Source organism: Bidens hawaiensis, unplaced genomic scaffold (genome assembly GCF_021521415.1).
Source record: "Bidens hawaiensis isolate Kalapana, Puna unplaced genomic scaffold, B.hawaiensis_p1.1 tig00015291_1, whole genome shotgun sequence".
NCBI lineage: Eukaryota > Viridiplantae > Streptophyta > Magnoliopsida > Asterales > Asteraceae > Bidens > Bidens hawaiensis.
The window spans coordinates 329,609-357,575 of NW_027492362.1; the positions used below are offsets into that span (position 1 = coordinate 329,609).

At 40.4% G+C, this 27,967-nt stretch overlaps 1 protein-coding gene and 1 pseudogene across 4 annotated transcripts; both read right to left on the minus strand.

Moving 5' to 3' along the window:
* Nucleotides 1-8,289: 8,289 nt before the first annotated feature.
* LOC143548875 (casein kinase II subunit alpha-like) lies at nucleotides 8,290-12,383 on the minus strand (annotated as a pseudogene). Its single transcript, XR_013138030.1, has 10 exons — nucleotides 12,027-12,383; nucleotides 11,811-11,940; nucleotides 10,199-10,393; nucleotides 9,937-10,094; nucleotides 9,231-9,321; nucleotides 9,081-9,146; nucleotides 8,876-8,958; nucleotides 8,739-8,802; nucleotides 8,578-8,646; nucleotides 8,290-8,476 (listed from the first exon to the last, which is right to left on the minus strand). The product of XR_013138030.1 is annotated as a casein kinase II subunit alpha-like (transcript).
* A 3,165-nt stretch (nucleotides 12,384-15,548) lies between these two features.
* LOC143548876 (uncharacterized) lies at nucleotides 15,549-26,087 on the minus strand. Of its 3 annotated transcripts, XM_077039929.1 has the most exons (7): nucleotides 25,386-25,742; nucleotides 17,475-17,564; nucleotides 17,113-17,347; nucleotides 16,828-17,018; nucleotides 16,345-16,580; nucleotides 15,911-16,262; nucleotides 15,549-15,849 (listed from the first exon to the last, which is right to left on the minus strand). In XM_077039929.1, exons 1-7 carry the CDS (start codon nucleotides 25,512-25,514, stop codon nucleotides 15,724-15,726), a joined length of 1,359 nt encoding a protein of 452 aa, XP_076896044.1. In that variant the 5' UTR covers nucleotides 25,515-25,742; the 3' UTR covers nucleotides 15,549-15,723. The 3 variants fall into 3 exon arrangements, with proteins under 3 accessions (XP_076896044.1, XP_076896042.1, XP_076896043.1); XM_077039927.1 differs by lacking the exons at nucleotides 17,475-17,564; nucleotides 25,386-25,742 and adding an exon at nucleotides 25,817-26,087; XM_077039928.1 differs by lacking the exon at nucleotides 25,386-25,742 and having other exon boundaries at nucleotides 17,475-17,628.
* Between the last annotated feature and the right edge of the window lie 1,880 nt (nucleotides 26,088-27,967).

Here is a 27,967-nt window from a genome sequence, read left to right on the forward strand (position 1 = left end):
GGTTGCTTTGTTATGGCTATGTGACATGGTTGTTTATGTTTTATTAACATGTTCATAATGAATAATGATGAGAAAATACTTCTGGTAGTTGTTATGTACTTGTATATACGCTTTTTTTGGAAGAGGGGTTTGAAATGAAAACGAGACAATGATTCAGCAATGAAGGGACATAAATACACGTTAGAGTTATTGCAATGAAATCCCAAACAATGCATTGAATTGTTACGCATGTCCCGTGAATCATTTGTTCGACTATATGCACATTTTTGAACAAATTATTCGTTAAAGGATAGTAAACATGTTTCGGTTGAGGAAAAGATGGCTATGTTTTTTATGATAATCGGCCATAACCATCGTTACGTGGTTATCAAGCGTAGATTTCAACACTCAATGCAAACAATTCATAAATTCTTTCATGAAGTGTTGGATAAAATGATGTTTTTCGCCAAAGATATGATAGTACTAACTTCTTTTAATCCGAATCCAAACATTCCGGGACATAACACGAGGCTACGAAAGATTTTTAAAGGAGCGGTTGGTACACTAGATGGGACCTTGATACATGTTGTAGGAACAAAGGCAACAAGATTTATATAGAGGAAGTGGAAAGGGTGATTGTTCTCAAAACATATTAGCAATTTGTGATTTTAACATGATTTTCACTTTTCTTGTGGCTGGATAGGAAGGGGTAGCACACGTATCTAGAATATTATCAGAGGAATTATCAGATCCACATGCGCCACTCCCATTTCCACCATCAGGTATTTTTATTGTTTGTTAATTATTTCTATGTTAGTTTAATATTGTAATTAATTGCAGCTATTTACAGAGAAATACTATCTTTGTGACGCTGCGTATGCACACATACGAGGATTTATGTCTCCATATCGTAATGTAAGGTATTGGCTTGGAGACTTTCGTCGAAGACGTGCGTTAACCAATAAAGAAAAATTTAATCATGCACATGCAAAACTTCGAAATGTCATTGAGCGTGCTTTTGGTGTCTTGAAAGCAAGATTCCCTATATTGAAGAGGATGGCACCATTTTCATTGGAAACACAAAGGAAAGTTACCGTTGCATGTTTCGCGCTACATAATTTTATTAGGAAACAGGGTTTGGACGATGAGTTGTTTACACAATATGATCAACCCAATGTATCGATTGGAAATAGTCGTGGGCAAATTGATGCTGATGAAGACGAGGTTGAAGCACTTGGCACTGCATCAGATCGGGAATATATGACTCAGTTACGAGATGAAATTGCTGAGCAGATAATGCAAAGTACGGAATAAAAGATTTAAAAAATGTTTGTGGTATTATGAATATTTTTTCAGTGTTGTTGACTATTATATAAATTTGGATATTGAAGACCTTTTTTTATTTATATTTCAGTTTATTTAAATTTCAACTTATTTTAGCAGTCTGCAGGTGTTAAAAAACAAACAGTCTTCTTGTTGCAGACTGCAGAGTTTTGGTCCACCTCTTCTGCTACAGATGTTGGCAGATGTGGTCCGCAGACTGCAGACATTTTACCTCTGAAAAAACAAACAACACCTAAAAATGTCTTAATTTGTTTTGAGTTTCCGTTGGTAATTAGCGACGGAATGCGTTCGTCGGTAACAAATCATCAGTAATTCACAATTATTTTGCAATTTCAAACACAATTACTTAGTTAACATGCTCACAATTTGATCCAAGTCTGACTTAGTCATGTTAGGACTAAAACAAAAACCTTCAAATTTCATGTTAGCTTCGTATCATATCATAATCACACTCTTAAATTGGAAAGTAACACCTTATTTTATTAAAAAAAAACAATTTGTTTTCTTTAACAAATGAAGAAGAAATTCCACAAAACAAAACATAAAAAACAAACGAAATTTAATTTCTTGATATACGTAATTATTTGTTGTATTATTTTATTATTAATATATACACAAACAAACATCATATATGTTCAAGCAAATACGATTATTATTTTGTTGTTATTGAAGGAAAATAAAAAGTCATGGACAAGTTGAAGTTGAAGGGTATATAAATGAATATAATATATAACATAGTGCAAAGTGAATCGTAAAGTCTTTATCGAGACCCAAACGTTGACCCGTCATAACTGGGTTTCTTTTCTCCCACTCCTCATATTTTAATGGCATGATGAAAATAACAGGGGGATATTTTTAGCTTAATATTTGTGGTGTATATATAATATATCAATCATTTCATATATATTAGTATTACTTTTTGTTCTTCATTTTATTTTGTTTTGTTGATAATAACATGCTGCACCAAAACAATAATCACGTACCGATACATGATCGGTGGCATGTTTAATCACAGGGAGTCAATAAAATTGTAGACACGACTTCAGTATCAACGACTGAGTTAACGACATAAGTACTTGCATTATTTCCTTTTCTCAAGGGTTTTTACTTGTTAGTATAAGTTTAAGAACCAAATAACAATACACATGTGAGGTTTAAGCACCAATTTTCCTTAGCATCATATTTGGGTAAAAACAAAAAATAAAATATAAAAAAAAGGCGAATACATAAATTGGATTGACTTAATGGTAGAGCACTCACTTTACTAGTGAGAGGTAGGGGGTTCAAACCTTACTATCACCAATTTATATGGGAGAGTCCTGATCTAACCCGGTTTTACCGGCTCCTTGTTGTCGTGCCATTTGGCGGGCGTAGGGGTCGGGTTTTATCCAGTGAATCCCTCAATAGGTGGACCGCTAGGGGCTTCGTCCGTCCGGACTAGTGACCGGTTCGGGCTACCTTTAGCCAATGGGGGCCGCGTACGGAGTACCCGACGTTACTTAGTTGGGCGTTCAAAAATAATATATATATAGTATGAGGTCACACTAGAAAGTCACAATCATTGATATATGATTGAGGTTTACGTTATTTAGGATTTGTATCTATAAATTAGTGAAAAAAAACCATTGAAATTGATAGAATCGTCTAAACCTAACTAAATCGGTTTGTCAACCAAGTCAGGAGTAATACACTTCGGTTTATGGTTTAGAACCAACCGGGTATATACTTTCATCTTAATCTTTATATTTTAATAAAAAAAAAATTCTCTTATATGTATAAATCTAACAATTATAATATTTACAAATACTCCAATTATAATACACACATATTATTAACTTAACGATCTTGTGCTCTTGATTTTCTTTACATTTTCCATAAACTCTTCAATATTTCAATGATACAATGTTCGGGTTTTCTATACACAGTTAGATTCTTGCTCGTCAACAAAGGGTTTGACTATCATGCGACAATACCTACTAGTTGAATGTTTTATTACTGAAATATAATCGAGTTAGTTCATATAAACAACCGATTAAAACAACATAAACACATTTTCCCGACAAAAATACTTAATATTTGATTTCAATAAAAGCAACTTGGATACATACATTTTGATTCTTGCATACATAATGCATTTGTTCATTTTAGCTCTAAAGATAATCTTAAGATATCAATTTATATGTAATGAATATATTCTAACAGTTCTATTGAGATAATATTATCATAATTTATAACTTTAATTGCATATTCAAGGAAGATATTCATCAATAATATAATGCAACTATAAAAGGGAGTAAAATAAATCTTTAAAATAATAACCATAAATGCGAACAAAAAATATAATGAGGTAATTGGTCGTCACACTCGTTGATGACGATTCTATTAAGACGATTATTGATAGTAAACTAGAATACAATTCTAAATTTTAATATGTAACCAAACTTTTTATGAAATATTTAAGTAAAAGTTGTGTAGAAGTATCAGAACATTTTTAATCATGTTACTAAAATATTAATGTAAGATATTGAATATTTTTCTTTAGTTTCATTTCTTAAACTGAAATCCGAATAGAATGATTCCTTTGTTCTCGACTTTAATATCGAATGGTTGAAATGTCACAATTATCCAAATGCATTCACATAACGTCTAACACGTAATATGTGGGTTTGTATATATATACAATCAGCATTTGCCTTGTATGTATTATAAATTTGTAATCGTACACATTTAATATTATTTATTACTGAAATGTCGGGTGAATAATATGTAAATTACGTCATTGTTACATCTTGAAAAAATAAAAGCCATAATCAAGAATAAATTAATATAAACATTATAAAGTAACGTAAAGAACAGATGTTTGTTTTTGATGATGGATATTTTAGTCAAAACTAATAACTCCAATTAGTTTACTTATTCAGTCAAATAGCATTAGATAAATCATAGATAGATGGAACTATGGAAGTCATTGAAGCATTATAAGGGGGTGTTTGGTAGAGGGATTTGATTGGGGAGAAATGGAATTAGAATTATTTCTTTTGTTTGTTTTCCACTTTTCATTTCTATTTCTCTTTCTATTTCTCTAAAACTAGAGAATTCCATTTCTCTTTAAAACAAAGAGAAATCCATTTCTCAGCAGCCTCCTCATAGCATGTCACCACCTCGTCTCCGGCCACCACCTCGTCTCCGACCACCACCCCGTCTCCGGCCACCACCTCGTCTCCAAGTCTGCAACCGCCACCTCGTCTCCAAGTCTGCAAACACCACCCCGTCTCCGCCATTCGCAGTGGTGAACACAGAGATGGTAACCGGTTGTAGGTTGCAGGTGGTACGGGTGAACGGAGATTAGGGTTTCAAGTGGTGGTTCGTGGTAGGTTAGGGTTTTCAGATGGTCGGGTGATTGTGGTCGCAGGTGGGTGACAGTGGTGGTGGAAATCGGCGGTGGTCGCAGGTGGCTTCTGATTATCATCATCATTGCCACCACAACCACCACCACAAAATCTCCAAAGAGGCAGTGATGACAGATCTGAGCCTCCTTTTTCTATATCTTATGTTCCAAAAATTTGAATCTTTTTAATTTCTTGTGTACTGTGGTTGAAGAAGGGGATTTGGTGGCGGCAGCCGGTGGTGGGCTGTGGTGGTGGTGCTGGTGGTGTGGGGCTGTGGTGGTGGTGCTGGTGGTGGTGGGGCTGTGGTGGTGGGGCTGCGGTGGTGAGTGGTGTCAGGTTGGGTGGAGGTGGGGTTGGGTATGGTAGAGTTCTCTGTTTATTTTCTCGTGTACCAAACAAGAGAAATGATTCTCATTCTCCATACCAATTCTCTTTCTCTACAATTCCATTTCCATTTCTATTTTCTCTCTTTTTCCATTCTCTGTACCAAACACCCCCTAATAATCTTGTGTGATGTGTTTGCATTAAAAAAGTGTTGAGTCAACAATACTTGATTGTAAAACTAAAATGTACACAAACTATTGTCACGCTCACGCTGGTCTGGTGAAGGGCGACCAAAAAGCCAATACCCGTGGCTCAAGCTCTAAATGAAATATTGAGCTAAGAAGAGAACCATATGCGTAAGAAAGAGCTCTAAATGTAATAGTGAGGTTTGAGAAAAATATGTGTAAGAAAGTCGCGCTACAGATTTAACAAATTTTTCGTGTGAAAAGGCATTTTGGCGTTCAATCTATATAGTATTGCCAATGAACATGCGTGTTGTATACCTTCAACCTTCGATCCTCTCAAACCATGCACTCGAGAACGGATCAAACTGATAATGTATAAGCTTGTTTTTATATCTAAATCTTCGATCTTTTAAGACCATGTTTTGGTTTCAAATCACACTTAAATACCAAATAGTTTTTTAAGGTTACATTGAGCTTTAAAACTTCCACCTTCTGACTACAACAAATGGTAAGTGTTTTGAAAAATTTAGAGAGCATATGTACAATTATAAAAGCAAACTAGAATTTAACTTGATCTAAGTTACCAACATGCAGAAAGGTTAAAACAAGTGTAACATTCCGAATTTCAAATAATAATATTTTATATTATTCTTAACGGAAAAGTTTGCTTGGATTAATAAATAAAATAATAGAAGAGGGAAAGAGAAGTAGGCTAATTAGAGAGAATTAATCATGGACTAAAAAGGAAAGATGGCCTTAGGTCCATGGGCTTAAGGGAGTATAAATCTTTTCATTTTCCAACTTATCCATCTTATTCTCTCTGCACCTTAAAACACACACTTAAGCCATAAATACCTTCCTTAGCCGCCACCCATTATCCAAACCATAAACCGATCATAGTAATTATAGATCTTCGATCATGCAAGTGAGCTAACGAGTCCAAGGTCGTGTATCAAGCTAGCCGTGACCCTACTAACGTCTAAAGGTACGTTTTAAGCTTAAAGGTTACATTTTTATGAACGTTTTGACATGAAACTTGACCCTAGAGTAGATCGGGTCTAGATGTTTCATAAAAATACAAACTTGATGATTAAAAAGGATGAAATGGACTCATAGATACAAAAGGTTCATAAAGGAAACCCTAGATCTAGCCTAGGTCGTTTTAACCCTATAAAGGTTTAAGCTTTATGTCTAAAACGGGTTAGATCTTGAAGCCGTGATGGTAATGGGTGTAAAACAGTTATGAATGACGGTAAAAAGGGGTTAAAAGCTCATGATTTGAACCTTAGAACAGTAACTAAGCAAGGTAGAAACATAAAAATGGAATGATGAGCTGAATTGGGTGTTCTCGGCCAAGTTTGAGGGTTCTCGGTCAAACATGAGATTTCGGTTAACATGAGTTCTCGGTCAGACATAGTTCTCGGCCAGAACAGCTTCTCGGCCAAGCGTTCTCGGTCACTCTGATTGTTTGGATTTGGGCCTGAGTCCAGTTGGGCCCAGATACCATAATGGACAGTGGGCCTGAATCAGCTAAGCCCATATCCAATTTAGACAAATTAGCCCAGTATCTTGGAGCTTAAATAGACAAGCCCAACTTAGAAAATAACTTAAAATGTTAATGGAAAATGTGTTAAGACAGTTAATGGAAATAAAATTTTTCCAAGCTAACCTGGCAGCTCGACCCCAGCCAGGGGCTCTGCCCCTTGGACCCCGCTAGAGGCTGCCGCCCCTAGAACCCCGCTGCCAGGGGTACTGCCCCCGGACCCCCGTTCGTTGTGGGTTATACAAAGATAGAAATACGATATAGGTAGTGATAGTTAAATTGATACATGCAATTGATATACAGTTAGCCGTGCTCGCTTAAAGAAGGGAATAACAATTAACGGCGAACGCAACAGGATCCAGGTGAGTTTCTAGCCCCATTCTTTGTTATGTTTTCGGGGCTGTGTGCGTACTCGATGTGATTAGTTAATACACTTACCTTAAGTGGTAAGTGTATGCCTTATGTGATTTATGTATGAATGAATGCTTGACGATGCATGAACGATCTTCGGATATTGCATGTGCCGTCAAGGGGTAGTATAAAGATATGATTGATATATATATGATGTATGGACGTATGAAAATTATAATTATGAATGAATAGAAAGGTACGAAAGGTATAGATTGAACAAGGGAACCGACCCTAATAATGTCGGCGAATGTATGGAACCGACCCTAATAATGTCGGCGAATGTAGGGAACCGACCCTAATAATATCGGCGAATGTAGGGGACCGACCCTAATAATATCGGCGAAGGTTATAGGGCGGAAGGCTCTTTAAAATGTATGTGTAAAAATGAGAGTATGTATGTTAATATGATAGAAAGAATGAAAATACATAAGTATGTAAGTATGTAAGATAATAGGAGGGTATGTACCTTCGGGTGCATATGTAAATATGTGAATGTATTGTACGTTGCCTGATTAACCAGAACTCGCTCAGCGTAGCTGACTTTTAGTATGCACGCAGGCTAATCGACTGAGACAGCTGGCTTGAGGGAGACACATGGCAATACTGAAAAGGCCGGCATCTGAAGATTTGTCGTGATGTTTTGACACTATGTTTTATGTTATGTTTTTGAAAGACAAGTTATGGATGTTTCTAATGGATGGTTGACAGTTTTTATATTCCGCGAATGTTTTTATTAACTCTGATGACTAGTGAATGAGTAAATCCAACGCCCAAATGTAAGGCACCGGTAACGGAGCCTTACAACAAGCTTGGTCGAACACGAAGTTGAGATCTTGTGAAATGAAACCCTGCTGATCTTGCTGTATTTAAAGTTTAAACACGAACTTGATTACAAAGTCCAAACTCAAATAACTCAACCTAACCATCAAAACGGCAAGCAAAAAATACAGTTTTACGCATACAACATGAAGTATTTATCTTTAAACTCAAATTGAAAAACAAAAAGGAAAAGATAACAATAATACAGTTTTACAATCAAACACGCAACATGGTATCTCATGAAAATTAAAAACAGAAGGGACATGATAAAAAATAGAAATAAAGTACAATCAAACACGCAACATGGTATCACATGAAAATTAAAAACAGAAGGGACATGATAAAAAATAGAAATAAAGTACGGACAAACGCGAGTCACAACTTGGAGGAAAAACAGGTCCAGCTTTCTTTTTCATTCTTCCCCACTATCCCCGGGTCCTGCTGCTTTCTGCATTTCTTATTGGGTAAAAGTATGGATGTGCCTACATTTTATTTAAAGAAAGGAATACCAAAACATTAAATAAACATAGCTTAAATGTAACCTTACATTTAAAGTGTGTTAAAGGCAAGAATAGAAGATTACCATTGCTTCTTTAGCAGTGGGTCGTTCTTGATGATCATACCGAAGTAACTTGTCAAGGAAATCGATTGCCTGCTCGACAAGCAACAACATTTGTTTAAAAAAAAACATACGCCCAGACCGAACCGTAGTACATCTTGTCATATATAAGATTTTATACTTACCTCGGGAACAGCTAAATGTTGGTTATCAGAATTAACGAACTTTGACCATGGTTTCCTGCTATGCCTGCATCGTAACAAATATATACGATTTTAAAATATATGAAATTAAAAGATTTAAAATGAAGTAAGTTACCAACCTCCCAACAAGAGCGACTAGATGTGGATCTAGCTCTAAGCAATACCTCTGAAGATAAGTGTTTAATTCATCTGTCCCTAACACCTATCCAAAGAAACAAAAGAAAATTTAAATATTGATTATAAATTTAATAATTCATGATCATGGAAAATAGGAAACTTATAATCAAACATTCATATATACATATAATAAGCAGATACACGTACCTTGGCGATTTTGACCAGCTGATCATAATTGTCATGCCCATAAAAGAATGGTTCCTTACGGAATATCTGTCAATATATCAATTCAATGAATTTAAAAACTTCATAAAGTATATAATAAAAAGAAATAAAGATTGAAAAAATTATGATCACCATTCCAGCAAACATGCAACCAAGGCTCCATAAGTCTAACGAGTAATCATAATCTTGCAAATCCACAAGGAGTTCAGGACCTTTGAAATATCTGAATTCAAAAAGAAAAAGATGAGTACATGTATGATTTATTTGATCAAAAAATGTGACAAGTATTTAAAGAACAAATTCATTGCTACTATGAAGAATAGGCCTGTATACGAACTGTACGAACAGGAACGCAGCATGTTCATGTTCATTCATTTAACTTTAACACAACAAACAATCAAACACAAAAACCTATTCGAACAAGGTTTTCTTGTCCGCGTCCGTTCATCAAGAAAATGAGCGTGCTCATGTCCGTTCGTTAATTAGTAACAATATGCATGAGCAGTTCATGAACTTAAACGAACAGACATAACTAAACTACAACCAATTAAAAAATGTGAGTGACAATGTGATGGGCCTAAAAAGTTATTGAAACAAGACTAAACTGTAATGTGCCTAAAATATTTTAATAAATATATTACCGAGTGTAAACGAAAGAACTTAAACAAACGTAAACAAACGAACATAAACAAACTCAAACGAACGAACCTAAACGAATGTTCATGAACATAAATGAACAAACGAGATATGTGTTCATGTTCGTTGGCTTAACAATATGAACAAAGTTTTCTGATCATGTTCGTTCGTTTATAATGAGAGAGTTATTCGATATACAAACCTAGATGCCACACGAACATTATACTCTTTCCCAGGATGATAAAACTCTGCAAGGCCCCAATCTATAAGACGAAGCTTGCGTTTTTCATGATCAATCATCACATTGTGGGGCTTCACGTCTCTATGCATGATTCCTTGAGAGTGACAGTAATCTAAAGCCTAAACACAATCCACACAAGGTACATTAGACATGAAAATAAGAGGTCATGTTTATCATAGTTAATAAGTAATTGAAAAAAGATGCAAGTTTTTGAGATGCTCACCTTTAAAAGTTCATATATATAATAACGGATATCCATATCAGAAAGTGTCGGATAAAGTACTTTGAAATCGGTGTTGTTCACGTATTCAAATATCAGACTTGGTGTTTTTGACTGTTGATCTCTAACAATATCCAGCAATTTCACAATATTTGGCCCGCCACAAAGGTTTTGTAGAATCTTAATCTCCCTCTTAATCTGCATTCACAAAAATACTATTCGTCAATTCAATGAAGAAATAAAATGCATGTTTGTTAAACAATGCAATATGAAGAGTGAAAGTAAAAAAAGAACATTCTAAGTAGGATCTAAAACATGTTTGTAACTTTCAACCAAAATAAACCAAGTGTGTTTTCCTAGGTTATATCTACGCATTTTTCTTTCATATAAACCATAATGGCTTCAACAGTGATATTCATTGAAAAAGAGGGTTTTTTTCTTTCACCAAGTGTGCATCAAACTATTAAGAGATCAAAATCACAAGCTTAACGAAGAAGGCTATAACTTACCCACAGTTTTTGGATAATGTGATTAGCTTCTTAGGCTGGTAATACCAATTTTGAATTCTATAGAATATCAATGTTGAGACCATTAGGTTTATGATTCATGTAAAATCTGCTCCCATGCCCTAATCAATCATTAATTTTACTTAATAATAACCCAGTCATAGCAACCCTAGTCCCCTGTTAGATAGTTTATTCTTGCGGCATGGTGTACAAGGCGTGTCAGTCATTCTCCTTTTTATGGTTCTCCATATATATATATGTATATATGAGCCATTGTATTGTTTTTTATTATGCAAGAAATATAAACATATCTTCAAAAAAATTTTCATGATGTCAGAGAGGCTGACGGTTTTCTTTATTTAAATAGAAGATAAGTTTATATTTCTTGCATAAGCAATTAAGTAAACACTACAATGCCAGACACACACGTATATATAGGATAATAGGAATCATAAAAGAAAAATAACTAATATGCCTCTCTACACAATACAACCGCAAGAATAAGCTATCTAGCAAAGATAGCGATCGATTAGCACAAAAAAACAGATTTTGCAACTCAAAACAATAAAAAGAAACAAACTTTACTCATTTGCATGTAATAACTTGATGCACACCTGATGGGAAAAAAGCCCCTTTTCAGAAAAACAGAAAATGACATGATACCTAATACATGTCAAATAGAGCTAAAATCATAAAGCTTGTAAAATTAGAGCTCAAAACCAGACAACCAACAAATAACCCTAACCTTCTTCTTCTTAACAGGTTTAAGTATCTTGATAACGCACTTCTCGTCAATAATAATTAAGATGCTTTTGTCCAATGTTTTGGATTAAAAATGTTGTTCTTTTTTTTTCTCTTTAATTTTTCCATTTTCTTAAAAAGTACATGCCGTTTGCATTCGTGAACCGTTCGTAAACAAGTTCAACTCCTTAACAAACGAACACGAACAAGATATTCTGTCTCGTTAGTGTTCATGAGCAAGTTTAATTCTAAATGAACGAACAATACAAGACTTTGTTCGGTTCAGTTCATTTACAGCCCTAGCTAAAATCATAAAGTTTGTAAATTTAGGGCTCAAAATAAGAGCATGATATAATAAAGAAGCTAACCTTCTTCTTCTTAACGGGTTTAAGTATCTTAATAATGCACTTCTCGTCATTGGTACAGTGAAACCCCTCAAACACCTCACTGTATTTCCCCCTTCCAACCTTCCTCACCACCTCATAATTATCCTGCTCCCTGTTATTATAACATAATAATAATAATCAACAAAATGAATGAATGAAGGTCAATAATAATAAGGTAAGAAAGAAAGAAAGGCTGACCCCCATTGAACGGTCAAGGACTCGTAATCCCAATACTCCTTGGGACGGACAACATTAACATCTGTATAAACCCTAGCTTTGGAGGGTGCGCCAGGGCGGCGGATGGCCTTTCCGATCTTTTGAGCCAGGGTTTCCTGTAGAGAGACAGACGGCCGGAGGCTGCTTCTGTGTGAAGGAACAGGAGGTGGCTGGTGAGAGATGAGGGTATTTGTGTTTTTGTTTGCGGTGGCGGTGTTGCGGTGGAGGCGATGTGACGGAGGAAGAGTGGGGTGCCGGTGAAAGGAGATTTGATGAATTGCTGAAGCAGCGAAGGCCTTACGGCCATCAAACGATGGGTGAAGTTATTGTTATAATCAACAAGACGACCTCAGATCGCTACCCTTTTTCTTTTTTCATTACCCCTTTTTTTATTTTTCTTTTTATATAATATATTTTTCTTAATACGAAAACAATCGGGATCACCCTGGCAAATAGATCATTTCTTAGACTGAAGGATTAGAGATGATATATTTTTCCCGAATACCCATCGGTACCAAGATTTTAGGGTTTCGATACTTACGAATATGGTATTTGGTACTTGGTACCCACTTTTGAATATGTAGTAATTTTATTGGAATGTCCAACACTCAACCCGTGCGTAATATCTTCCTACCTATTTAGCCAGTTTGAGAAATGTTGCATAGCGGTACCTGAACCGATTCAATTTATTTGCTACTCATGCCAGTGTCAATAACAAGTTTGAGGAGATTTAAAAAAAATAAACAAAGTGGCACCAAAAAGTGTACCGTGCTGAAAGTACATGTACCATAAAATTCAATAGGTATTCGGTACCCAGCTATATAGATTTTCGGTATGATTACTTTTGGGTACCGGTACAAGCATAGGTACGGGTAAGGTATAGTAGCGGTCTAATCCATACTTTTGCCCGAAGAACATAACATGGTGACCACGAAGAAAGAAGGTCATAACTGGGAAAACCCAATTGGTTCAACCCAAAACAAATTACTTCATGTAAGACTCAAACGTACAGTCTTATTTTTTTTTCTTGTCTCTTTAGGTTTACTGTATTTTTCGTTAATAAATTATTTTATACAAAACACTGCTCTCGTTTATGTCAAATTTGTAGATTGTGTAGTTAACACAATGAGAATTTTTATAAATTTTGAAAATATGAAGACTTATTTTTAGAGGGTGTTTTTAAAAATTTTTAAAACTGGTTTGTTTTTGTTTTCCTTTTGAGAGAAAGAGTTTTTATTGGTTTATGGCTTACGTAAAATTGTGGTGGTTACTTTGAACACTTTATACATGTTTCGTTGGACTCTTCTTAATGGCAACATGCATTTGTGCAACCATAGACAATCCGCAATGGCTCCAAGTTAGGCATTTTGGGGTTGAAAACGTCGGGGACACCGCCCCCCTAGGCCTTTTTTTTTGGGGGCGGAGGGGGGGGGGGGTCCTACAAAGCGCTATTATGGCACGCATTTTGATAAAGGTGTGTGGGTAGGGGGAGAGAGAGAAATATATGTAATTATTGTAGTAGAGTTGTGGCGTTTTGCCCACTTTGCCACTTTTTGTAAAACTCTCAATTGATAGCGGGGATGTCACTTGACGCAAAACGCCTAAGAGTGGAGCGTTTTGACTACACATTGTCTTAAGACTAAAGGATCCACACATTACCATTCGTTGAGGTAATAAACAATAAAAGTTTAATATTATAACTTAGTTAAGAACTAGGATTTTATCGGGCGTTGCGCCGGGACAGGTCGGTAAAACCTGAACAATGATATAACGCAAGCGTTGAGGTGGTAAGTCAATACGAATTCGGTCGTTTCCGTCACGCGTGTTGTTGTACCGGAATTAAAACAAAAAAATAAAACAAAACAAAATTATAAAATTTGAGGTGAACCAACAGGATGACGTCCGTTGGTATAACTCGAGCGTTGGTAAAACTTGACTGTTGTTGATCATGGGCATTGAGGCGGTGAGTCTACGCAAATTTGGTCGGTTTCCGTCACGTTTTTTACATTGCCGGAAGTAAAACAAAAAAGAAAACGACGATCGATCAGTTTCGTTACGTTCGTGACGATACTGGAAATAACACAAAATGCCGTGAGCCTAAGCGAATTCGGTCAGCTTTGGTCTCGTTCGTTACGATATAGAAACTAAAACGAAACAAAAAAACTGGTATTCAATTTGTTTTTGTTATATTCGTTACGGACAAAAACTTAAAAAAACAAAAAAACACCATTCTTCACTAAGGTGCTGTCAAGTGGCCCAGTTGGGTACGGCACCAAAGTTATCAAATGTTATATATAATGATAAATATATGAAATGAAACAGTCTGCTAACGTGGGTTAGATTGGACTTGGATAAGTTCATCTATTGGGCCTCATCCAAACCACAACCTCCTTATGTTATAAGGGAAGGTGACTTTTTCTCTTTATACACTCCATCGATATATGTTCTCAGTCCATTAAAAAAAAATCTATATACATTCATGGTCGTTTGGTTGATGTAATCCTTTCTGAATTCCTTAATTCATGCGTTTAGCCGATTGATTTTGTCCACACAAATGATTTCACTTATAGTTATCTCACTATATATTATGGTCCTCAAAAGCCGGAATTAGGAAGAAGTTCATCACATGGATAAATGTTCCCGACATACATTCTTGTATTGTACTTTTGAACAAGATGCTCTCGACTTTAACTTTTGACCAGGTAAAATTGATGTACTAAAAAGTAGTCTGCAGGAAAATGTAATTATTGTCACTAATTTCCCCACCAAAATGTTGGTGAGGTTGAATACTTCACTTATGTACAGGTTTGTCTAGAACGAATTTGCAGGAACAAAATATGGGATAATGTTTTGTATTGTTATGTGCAGGGTGAATAATAGGTTCGATCAACTAGGATTTATAGGAATCGACAAATTTTTTTTTTGAACAACGAATTTAATTTTGTTTTTGTCGTCTATGGACTTGAACCCAAGACCTCTCAATCCAAGCTGTTTAAAGGCTTTGGCGCTTTGCCTTTGCCGATGGGCAAGAATCGACAAATCGACCGTACACAACAGAAACATAACACCTCTTGATGTGCCGGTTGGTAGTGTTTGACCTATATTACTTAACTGCCATATAACTGACTTGTGACACATACTTGCACTTAATAATAATAAAAATAGTTTGGATCAAATACAATGAAATTAGTGTGCTAATTGTGAGGATCAAGTAGCGTAATTATGTAATTACATAATTACTCTGTAATTACATAATTACTATACTTGATTCTCACAATTAGCACGTTAATTTCATTTGTACGTTAACTTTCCCATAATAATAATAATAATAATAATAATAATAATAATAATAATAATAATAATAATAATAATAGGAAGTGTAAATTATATATTTAACAAAAAAAATACTACAAGCTTCCATAGGAAATCAGTTCAGATGAATCATATTAAGTTTTAAGTATTGGTTAGATCATATTTTGCTTTAAACTCTATGATCGTTGCTAGTTGCTACGAATCTATCCTGGCCTGCTTCCAAAAGTGCACGGGTCAGACCTTTTCAAACCTTTTATTCATGTGTGAACATTCAAACATTTAGAGTACATATTAACAGTATCACCATTAAAAGATAGTTAAGTATGGAGACTGTGTTTAACATTGACAACATAATAGAGTTTTGTTATTAACTTTGTGTTGCACTTGGGTTCTTTGTGATCGGTAAGTTTCCATCATAAGTGCATATTGGGATATCAGGATTTCTCACCACGCGCGGTCCTACAGGCACCTTGTTCGCCCTTGGACGAATATCCTGCAACAAATTATATCCAATTATTCGGTTCAGTTAAAGATAATATGCGAGTCAAGTATACCTGATCAAAGATAGCAGTCGGAATTGCGAGTGTGGCAACAGCATTTGGAGCATCAACTATTCCTGAAATCCTTCCTTCACAAGGACAACATGACAACAAAAGATAAACCTGTTCCTTGGAGTATCCAAATTTGGACAAGTAGTCGATTGCATTTAGGACCGCACGCTTGTAAGCAACACTGGCATCTAGGTAATGTTGTCTTCCACTCTCATCAACACTGATTCCCTCAAACACCAACCATTCTGAGAATCTAGGCTCGGCCGGTCCAATCTCAAATATAGGATTAACATGAAGAGGAGTCGGTCCCATTGGAGTTAAGTATTCTTTCATCCCGCCTCGTATTATCTCACACCTAATAACAGTTAAACAAGATTAATCAATCCACTTCAACATTTAACAAACACGTATACAAAAAACTATCAAGAACATTGTACTTGAGCTCAAGGAAGCCGCTCATCTCAATTGCACCACAAAATGAAACTTCACCATCTCCTTGTGAGAAATGCATATCTCCTGTACTAAACTTAGCCCCTTCCACAAACACTGGAAGGTATATTTTTGAACCTCTACTTAGATTCTTGATGTCACAGTTCCCTCCATTTTCCCTTCCCGGGATCGTCCTTGCAGCCTCGGTAGCCAACTTCTCCCATTCAGGGCTTCCTTCCTCAATCTATTTTTTGAATAATGAAAACCCCGTCAGATATTCTGTTTTATTATTCAACTTTATACACGGATATAATGAGAATAATTACAAATGAAACCTATTCAAATCATATCGCCTAACTATGGTACCGATACTATAAAAAATCCAAATTTATTTATTTTATTTAAAATCTACATCACTAGTGCAGGTAAGGGTATTTTCTAGTACACGTAAGTCGGGTTGGGTTGACCCGCAAAGGCGCAAACACTTTTACCTTGCCAAGAAGACAGCCTTTTGTTGAAGGCAGGTTTGCCAACGGCCTCGAATGCAAAACTTCACATAACTTGAATGATTTTAAGCCATTTTCTTCAACCTCTCTCTCCCTTTCATTCCATATATTAAGTAGTTCCATTGAAGGCGCTGTTCCGGTTATTCCAGGGTGTGTTAAACCCGGAAATCGTACACCTGTCCAGCATTACACATTACACACTTGGTTCTAACTTATATTACTTCATCAACTTGTGACAACCAGTATGTTTTTCAAGTATTTATTAACCACCTGGGATATGAGGAGAGTAAGCATATATGCCTTCAAAATACCAAATAGCTTTTGTGGCACATGGGAAATGATCAGTAAGAAAACCACCACCATTTTCTCTATCAAATATAGCAGTAAACCCCCATTCATCACCAGGAAGAAGACCCAAATTCAATATCTCAACCGCAAGAACATCGCCCGGTTTAGCCGGCCCGTCCTCATCAACAACTCTAATCGGCCCGCTTAGATAATGCACCTGATCAAAACTCATCAGATCAAAAACAACATATTTATCATAGTTATCAATAGTTGACTTATCAAGTTATCAGTTATAACTTATATATTATCTAGACACATCCTTTAAACAGACTAATCAAACTTACAGTTGAAAGGTCTAAATATTTAACATCACTAGCAGAACTATCATCTTTAATAGCACCACCAGTCCAGTCCACCATTTCTATCCTGAAAACCTGACCGGTTTTAACGGTTGCAACCGGTGGTATATCGGGGTGCCACCGGTTATGTAAGGGTAGCTTTTGTAATCTGTCCGAAGTTTAGCCAACACTTCAACCGGTGGTATATCGTGGGAAACATCTATCTAACCCCCAGGTTACCAGTAATCTGTCCGAAGTTTAGCCAACACTTCAGCCAGCAACGGAAGTATACCGAGGAGCAATGGACAATCCTCAAATGCATACGAGAAGAAGATGAATCTCTGCCAAACTTCATCACTCGCTTCAACTCAAAGAAGCTAAGTTTGGGCAATATCAGCGAAGATCTTGTTCGCGCTGCCTTCATCCAGGGCGCGCATGACCCAGAGCTCATCCGCACCCTAACAGGTAAAGATGGCATGCCATCCACATGGGATGCCATCATGACAGCAGCAAAACGCTATGCGGAAACAGAGAAGCAACTGGGTAGAGATCTCCCACAGAGCACAAACCTCTACACTCAGAAGACGAGAGAAGACAACGTCCTCACCGCCCGACTAAATAAAAAGCGGAAGCAAGGCATTTGGCAGTCAAGGGTAAACTTTGACACCTCATCCGGCTTGCAACATCGATTGGGCGGAAGGGATAATGCACATCCGCACCGGAACTCCAGATGGACGCCGCTCAGCAAAAGCGTCACTGAGATATTCGCCACTGAAGAGCTCCCGTGGCCAAAGCCTCCAATAATCCGACATCGTCACGATGCTGATCGGAGCAAATACTGTGACTTTCACAAGACAAAAGGCCACAACACTGAAGAATGCACAGACGTAAAAGACATGGTCGAAGCATTTGTCAGAGATGGGACGCTCGCGCACCTCGTGGCGCAATAAAGGCTGAGCAGGCGGGTGCGTATAGAACCCCAGCTGGGGAAAACACGAATCAAAATTCCGGCTTCAATATCGAGACTACATGCTGCGTAAAGAACGAGATCCCGAACCAGGTGCGTATCGGCTCGATGGCACTCCCATCCCAACAACATGGAAGGGAGCTCATTTACACAGTTTGCATGTAAATCAATTCCAATTTGTAAAGAAAAGGCCAAGAGCCACTTCTAATGGAAATGATTCTCTTTAAGAACATCGAAGCTGATGATTTTACATTTATACTTTTCTGAACACTAATATGCCGGTTTTCACCGCATAATTACGTGAAGTCATTGCGTGGGAAGGCGGTCCTACCCGCACGAACCCAATAACGTGACAAACCTTCACGCAGGTCAGTTGAAGGGAAAGAGTTCAATTATCCCATTAAATGAAAGTGCCGGTCTATCCGCATGAATCATTAAAGGAAACTGAATAACCTATCAACAACCGCGCGTCGAACGGTTAAACTATGCAACACTGGTGACGGCATTCACATTACGTGAAGTCGTTGCGTGGGAAGGCGGTCCTACCCGCACGAACCCAATAACGTGGCAAACCTTCACGCATGTCAGTTGAAGGGAAAGAGTTCAATTATCCCATTAAATGAAAGTGCCGGTCTATCCGCATGAATCATTAAAGGAAAATGAACACTAACCTATTGACAACCGCGCGTCGAACGGTTCAAAACAAATTCCTAAAAGGATGAGGAAAACCTACACGCAGGTCAGATAAGGGTAAAGTTTTGCCATCCTACCAAGTGCAAGTGACGGTTCTACCCGCACAATCACGAAAGGGGAAGCAAAACTTCACACCTATTATCAACCACGTTCAAAGGTTAACTTATCCTCAAAAGATGAGGAAAACCTACACGCAGGTCAGATAAGGGTAAAGTTTTGCCATCCTACTAAGTGCAAGTGACGGTTCTACCCGCACAATCACGAAAGGGGAAGCAAAACTTCACACCTATTATCAACCACGTTCAAAGGTTAACTTATCCTCAAATGATGAGGAAAACCTACACGCAGGTCAGATAAGGGTAAAGTTTTGCCATCCTACTAAGTGCAAGTGACGGTTCTACCAGCACAATCACGAAAGAGGAAGCAAAACTTCACACCTATTATCAACCACGTTCAAAGGTTAACTTATCCTCAAAAGATGAGGAAAACCTACACGCAGGTCAGATAAAGGTTAAAGTTAAGCCATCCTACTAAGTGCAAGTGACGGTTCTACCCGCACAATCACGAAAGAGGAAGCAAAACTTTAACCCATTATCAACCACGTTCAACAGGTTAACTTATTCTAAACACTTGGAAAATTGCTAATTTAAACTAAGTATGCAAGTCATAAGTTTATAAAGCAAGGAACCCAAAGAAGGAAATAACAATCTCATACGCAAAAAGATTAATATTTCACAAATAAATTATTACAAGAATGGCCGGGTAACTACCCGCCTACGAAAAGAAAAATAAATACATCCGTACAAGACTATCCTAGCAATGGGAAGGGATCTTCAGGATCAAGCCTCAGGGCCGCCTCCACTTGGACCCGCTCCATCAGAAGAACGAGGCGGTTCGAGGAAGGCTTTAAGGACAGCTAACCCATCATCAGCAGCAGCTACTTGGTTCACCTTCTCCACCACTGGATGCGGGAAGGCGGCGTATTGATTTACTGCTTGGTCATATATGGCTTCAGTGTCAACATTGTACAAAGGGAAGTTGGAAGGCGGGAAGCCTTTCTCAACGAACCCTAGACCAAGCAGGAAGCCAGCCCGTTCCCCATCCTCGTGAGAAGCATTGAGAGCTGCACTCATAGCATCGTCATAGGATGTCTCTGAGAAGACCCGATGCACAACCTACAAAGAAAATACAAGTGTCAAACACCTTTTCTATATACAAAGGAAAGCGTGAAGACGTAAAGCTAAAATACCTGAGGCAACGCTTCTCGAAGAAGCCATTCCTTGGCAACCAGGGCTTGGGTGCAGGCGCGTTCGGCTTCGCTTTTATTGAGGTTGGCAAGTTGCACTTCCTTTGCAGCAGCCTCTTCAACGCCCTTAAGCTTCCGCTCGGTGTGGTCAAGCACGCCCCTCTGGTCCAGGATCTCTTGGAGCTTCTTGGCATCTTCCATGGCCAAGGCATCATGAGCACGTTGGAGAGCCTCTAATTTGGCCTTGAGCTCCTCGTTCTCCACGCGTAAAGGCTCAGCAACGGCCTCAGCCTTGGTGGCCCTCTCAGTCGCGTTCCTCGCAGTCTCCTTAGCCAGCCGAAGCTGTTCGTTAACAGCTTGGGCAGCCTTGGAGCGGGCCTCGAGTCGCGCTTGAACTTCAACCTCGAGGGCCTTGAAGGCCTTCTCCTTCTCCGCAGCAGCTGCGGTCAATCGTTGGTTCTCCTCCCGAAGAGCACGCGCCTGAGATACGTCCTTGGCGCGAGCTGCTTTCAACTTGTCGTTTTCACGACAAAGCAGCTCGACGCGCGGCTGCATCCGGGCCTGGAGAACCCGAAGCTCATTGGTTAGCCTACCCTCCTGGTAGCTAGCCATGGCTTCCCCCAACGCACCATGAGGAGCAGCGTGGCGAGCCCAGTCCACGCACTCCACAGGGGTACGAAGGGTTGTTCCTCGGCGTATGTTCCATCGCGGAACATACACTTCATTGGAATCCGACACTGCAAAAAACAAAAAAGCAGTTAGGAAAAAGATGATAAAAAAATTAAGTGAAAAAGGGCCAAAGGAACCCTACGCACCTGTAGGGTCTATAACAGGCCGATAACCGCCGAACCCATCACCTGAACCCAAAGGAAACCCATCCAAAAGGTCAGGCAGATGGGAAGGTGGCAAAGACTGGCGAGTACTCCCATGCGTACCTGATGGGCCGGCCATCGGTGCCGGTGGCGGGGGCATGGTGGCAGCCGCCGCAGTCGCTGCCGCAGAATCCGCAGCAATCGTAACCGCCGGCTCGGTGAAGGACGCCGTAAAAATCGCACTCACGGCCGGCGATGGCGTAAACTCGGCTGGAACAGTCGGCTCAGAGTGAGCAACTGAACCAGCGGGACCAGGCGCAGGCGCCTGGGTCGACGCCTCAGGTAGGCTGACCAAGCCTACCGTCATCGGCGGAGAGGTACTACTCGGTACTTCACCCTGGAATGCGTCAACATCCACGCCTGCACAAGAAGATAAGTGTTAATAAATTTATGAAGTATGATAAATCTACAAAGAGAAGAATGTTTGTACTTACGGGTTTTCTTGAGCCTGAACGTACGGAGGGGCGGGGACAAGCCCGATGGGGCTGGTCTCTTGACGCCGGTCACCGTCGTCGTCATTGGTTCTCCGGAGGTAACAGTCGTAGCCTCCGGAACAGTGGTCTTCTCACCACCGGGGTTCCCGCCACCTCTTCACTATCTGACTCGGTGTCAGATAGAAGCACCGAATCAGCCGTGGAGGCCACCTTCTCCTTTCCTTTCCCTCCGGCAGCCTTCTTCTTCCGCACAAGGGGAGGACCATCTGCGGATTCCTCAGAAGAAGACAGGATGTAAGGAAATCCAGCAGCGGGTACAGCATTGAGGGGTTGAGGATAGAATATCGCCTTACCTGGCCGCCGGTGGCTCAGGATCTCTTGGCCCGGCGGATAGACCTCCACAAACCGATCCGCCGTTTGCTCCAGGATGGGCAACTCATTGTCGTCCAGAGCACGAGTGCCCACCCGCACGGGACCGTCAGCTTCCCGCGGGAACAGGAGCGACTCCAAATCATTCCCCTCTGAAAGAAAAGAAACAGTTAGAAGACAAACTAATATCAGCAAGAAAGACAAGACATACCATAAGGAATAGAGTTCAAACCATATTCGAGAAGGATGGGAAACCGAGACGCCTCCTTCCATACCCGGCTCATCCCCAGCAGCACCATCCCGGACTCCGCAAACCGGTAAACCGGAGATTGGACCCGGGATATCTTCGCGAACCATTCCGCCTCCTGGTAGCTGGAAGCGTGAAGGCTCGGAAGCGCTTGACCCTTCTTAAACTTCATGGCAATGGGGATGGCGCGGGCAGAGATGTAGAAGAACTCCCGCTTCCACGATCGGAGACTGCGCTCGGTCACGCAGATCTTCAAACCCTTAATACGGGTTGTCAGGGTGTACCACCCCTGGACGCACCTCCAAGTATAGAAGGTCATCAGGCGGTCCACGTAGGGCTCAATACCCAGAATCCGGCACACCCACTCGAAGTGCCGGACCTTGGCAATCGCCATCGGATGCACCTCGGTCAGGTGCACACCGTGCCTCTCCAGGACACGGTACACAAACTTTGTCAAGGGAAACCTAAGGTTCCCATAGACAAAGAATGCAGCATATACCCCGATCTTGCCACTGGGGGCATCGTACACAGTCTGGTGGGATTCAGGAAACTCAGGCTCAAGAGACTCAAGCATGAACTTCCTGACGATGTACTGGTACTGATCGACAGGTAGAGCACACTGGCACTCGCCAGCAGTACTCCTATCGTCGGCTACAGCTTCAGCATCATGGGAAGACATTTTGCAGAAAGAAGATAGTGATTTCGGGAAAATGCTTGCCTGAAAAGGGGAGTATTTGCCGGAAATCACTAAGAAGAAGAAGAAAGGTGAAAGTGTGGATTACAAAGAGGCCTCTCCCCCTTTATATACTAATCGCAATTAATGCGGTGAATTTAATGCGGAGGAGGGAGAAATCGAAGGTGCAATGAAACTATGACACGTGGCAAAAAGCAGGCTGGCAACAGCTGTTGACAGGACGTGTGCCAGTAATTTCGCGGCCACGCGCCCGAAAAATCGCGCCCACGCGCCGTAAAAAGCGTCTGGAATGACCATATAATGTCACGTCACCATAACTTCCTGCACGTCCTGACACAGTCAGAAGAAACCGTCGCACGACGTTTCAGAGGTTTGGACTGTTCCTATCTTTCCACCAACCTTTCGAAATTCAAAATTTAAAAATATTAAAAAGTAAGCGGGAAAATACCCCTTACCTTGGCGAACAAGTAACCGTAAGACGGATGCGGGTACAGTGTTAAGGCAAAACCCTTCACATATCTAGCACCCGCAGGGAATTGAAGCCAAGAAAACCTTGGCAAACAAGTAACCGTAAGACGGATGCGGGTACAGTGTAAAGACAAAACCCTTCACATACCTAGCACCCGCATTGAATTGAAGCCAAGTAAACCTTGGCGAACAAGTAACCGTAAGACAGATGCGGGTACAGTGTTAAGGCAAAACCCTTCACATACCTAGCACCCGCAGGGAATTGAAGCCAAATATTCCTCGGCAACCAAGTAACTATAAGACGGGTGCGGGTACAGTGTAAAGGCAAAACCCTTCACATACCTAGCACCCGCAGGGAATTGACGCCAGGAATACCTTGGAAGTAAAGTAACCGTAAGACGAGCGCAGGTACAGTGTTAAGGCAAAACCCTTCACATACCTAGCGCTCCGCTGGGAATTGAAACCAAGAAGGATCTTCTGGGCAATGCTTGCGGAAACGAAAATAACATCCCCGCATAGCGGGAACGTCGAGAACTACGTTGTTTGAAGCTCCAGGATGGAATTGGTGGTTTTAACATAATTGATCACTATGTTCAAAACTACCAAAACCTCATGGAGAATCCACACAAGTGGGACTCAACGCTCCTGACTTGCGAGGAGGTTACAGACCTGCCCGCATCATACCCAAAGACCAAGCAGGAAACTCGGGCATTTCTGCAAGTGACAAGGACTTCCGCGGGAAGAATCCCCATAGAAAACCTTAGAAAAACCCTTTTCAAAACCCTCTGCTTAAGTCCAAAAGTTCACCTCACTTATTAAACACTCATGAGAAGAACATTGGACTGGGGGGACTTGAAGAGGTAGGTCCCAGCAAAGCCCAGTTGGACCCGCAAGACTCACCTAAAAGAGGGACGTCTGCGCAGAAACCAACTGGATCCGCAGGACCAACCATGCTCAGAGACGTGACGTCCTTACGCGCAGTACGCAAGCTGGTCCCGCAGGAAATGCCTCCCGATGGTGAAGGACTCCGCCTGTTCCCGCAGCCTCGGATACAAGCCATCAGGGAAGGCCACCCGCGCAGCAAGGCTACACGCACAAGGCACTTAGCTCTCAATCACTCAGTGTCACCTGAAGGAATGAGCGAAGCCGGGAACTATCCCGCACAAGGGCGGGAGGGGGAATACTCCCGCCCAAATAAGCCAGTCTGTACGATACAGGAAGATCTTCTGTACTGTACCTGACGAGGTATGGGAAAAAGATCTGACTAAAGATACGACAGCTTATTGACAACAGTATGGCGAGCAGCATGCTCCTGCACTGTATGTCACTATTAGCCGCTGCCTACTCACCAACTACTGCCATACCACGTGCGTAGCCGTCAGTTGGTGGAACAGGAATAGTATACAGCAGGCCTGGTCGCTATCAGCCGCTACCTACCCACCAACTACCAGCAGGGCACGTGCGTAGGCTACTGTTGGTGGAACAGGAACACTGTTGCAGCCGGCCACACCTCCTTGGAAACCTACCTTCGGCTATAAATACCACAAATGGTATGACCATCTCATCTTATCATATCTCATCTTATATCATCATAATATACCTGATATCTGCTCTAGCAATCTCTTAATATACTTTTATATTTAAAGAGCAATCTAGTCTGATTCTCACGCCGGAGGGTGGTCACAAGGAGGAACCCCCCCCCCCCTTCTCAGTGACGAGCTCACGGTGTCTGTTTTGCAGGTTATCAGAAGAACCATCTTCCAAGGGTCTAACCCCTCGTGGGAAACATCTATCTAACCCCCAGGTTACCAGTAATCTGTCCGGGGTCCGGTTAGTGTTTCTTCAGGTCTAAATATTTAACATCACTAGCAGAACTATCATCTTTAATAGCACCACCAGTCCAGTCCACCATTTCTATCCTGAAAACCTGACCGGTTTTAACGGTTGCAACCGGTGGTATATCGGGGTGCCACCGGTTATGTAAGGGTAGCTTTTGTTCCCATGGCTTCTTCTTTAGGTCTATTGGTACTACTAGCTTTGGTGTTGAAGGAGCCATAGATTAACTGGTGGTGTGTGAGGGATAAAACAGTAGTGGATGAGTGTATGGATCTTTTAGAATATAACTCAAGTATATTCTCAAATACTAGATTCTCATCATTGGGCCTAATTAAAAACTTAGATTATCATTTTTATTTTCTTCTTTTAACTATCTGACTCGACATGTTTTGACCCATTATCCAAACTGCGTGGCACGCCTATCATCCAATAAATTAAATTACAATGAATAGATTCTTTTATGATGCATATGAAGTTAATTCAATACAAATAAAGTTGTGCATATAATATATATAGACTCACAACAGATTGGTTAGAGTATTTAATGTCTTCAGCAGTGTATTCTTTAGTAATACCACCACCAGAAAAGTCAACCATCTCGACCCGAAAAACCTCGCCGACACGAACCTCAGCCACGGGTGGTATGTCGGGGTGCCACCGGTTATGAAGGGGAAGCTTCTGGTCCCTTGGTTTCTTGGTTACATCTATTGGCACCACCAGTCTAGGACCATGTTGAGCCATTTTGTGACAAAGGGTATAGTCTGGTTTCTAATAATGTTATATTATATTTTAGTATTGTAGGGGTATGGTACTAAAACCCGGTTTTACGACCCTAAATCTATTATGTTTGGCTTATTTTATTACATGGACTAATACAATGTTATTGGGCTGAGGGGGTTTTGTGAAGGTAACCCTAACTGGGCTAGGCCCATTAGGGTACCATGATGGTGGCCATGAGACTCTCTATATAAGGAGGTCTCCACCTCCTTATTCAGGGGTCATGCTCAATAAGAGCCACCACCACTTTTTTGTGTCTGTAAACAAGAGATTCCTCAGGATTTCTTAGCAGTCACCTCCACACCCCCGAAAAACCATTGCAGGTCTCAAGCAGAAGAAGAAGAAGATCAAGACGTGGTTCGTTCATCTCAAAATCCGAGGAAACATCGTCATGGATCAGGTCAGATTCATTTCGTGCTTCGACATTATTACATACAGCTCATAAGACGCCTCGCGCGCAAGCTGCTATTATTCTTATAGCTCGTAAGACGCCACGCGCGCAAGCTTTATTATTCATACAGCTCATAAGACGCCTCGCGCGCAAGCTGTTATTATTCATACAGCTCATAAGACGCCTCGCGCGCAAGCTGTTATTATTCTCATAGCTCGTAAGACGCCACGCGCGCAAGCTTTATTATTCATACAGCTCATAAGACGCCTCACGCGCAAGCTGTTATTATTCTCATAGCTCGTAAGACGCCACGCGCGCAAGCTTTATTATTCATACAGCTCATAAGACGCCTCGCGCGCAAGCTGTTATTATTCTCATAGCTCGTAAGACGCCACGCGCGCAAGCTTTATTATTCATACAGCTCATAAGACGCCTCACGCGCAAGCTGTTATTATTCTCATAGCTCGTAAGACGCCACGCGCGCAAGCTTTATTATTCATATAGCTCATGAGACGCCACGCGCGCAAGCTGTTATTATTCATACAACTCATAAGACGCCTCGCGCGCAAGCTTTATTATTCATACAGCTCATAAGACGCCTCGCGCGCAAGCTTTATTATTCATACAGCTCATAAGACGCCTCGCGCGCAAGCTGTTATTATTCTCATAGCTCGTATGACGCCACGCGCGCAAGCTTTATTATTCATACAGCTCATAAGACGCCTCGCGCGCAAGCTGTTATTATTCTCATAGCTCGTAAGACGCCACGCGCGCAAGCTTTATTATTCTCACAGCTCATAAGACGCCTAGCGCGCAAGCTGCTATTATTATTATAGCTCGTAAGTCGCCTCACGCGCAAGCTTCATTATTATTATAGCTCGTAAGCCGCAACTCGCGCAAGCCAGAGCCTATGCGCAAGACCTCAACACGTCACCATCATGAAGAAAATCTCCAAAAACTCAAAGACAATAAAGACAAGGCCAAAGAAAAGGGAAAAAACCGCCTCATGGCCTAACACACCTTATAAAGTCCAGCGCTCCACCTAGACGCTTGCGCGCCCAGGAGCAACGCTGGACTTGGGGGGCTTGTAGGGGTATGGTACTAAAACCCGGTTTTATGACCCTAAATCTATTATGTTTGGCTTATTTTATTACATGGACTAATACAATGTTATTGGGCTGAGGGGGTTTTGTGGAGGTAACCCTAACTGGGCTAGGCCCATTAGGGTACCATGATGGTGGCCATGAGACTCTCTATATAAGGAGGTCTCCACCTCCTTATTCAGGGGTCATGCTCAATAAGAGCCACCACCACTTTTTTGTGTCTGTAAACAAGAGATTCCTCAGGATTTCTTAGCAGTCACCTCCACACCCCCGAAAAACCATTGCAGGTCTCAAGCAGAAGAAGAAGAAGATCAAGACGTGGTTCGTTCATCTCAAAATCCGTGGAAACATCGTCATGGATCAGGTCAGATTCATTTCGTGCTTCGATAAGTATACTTGTTT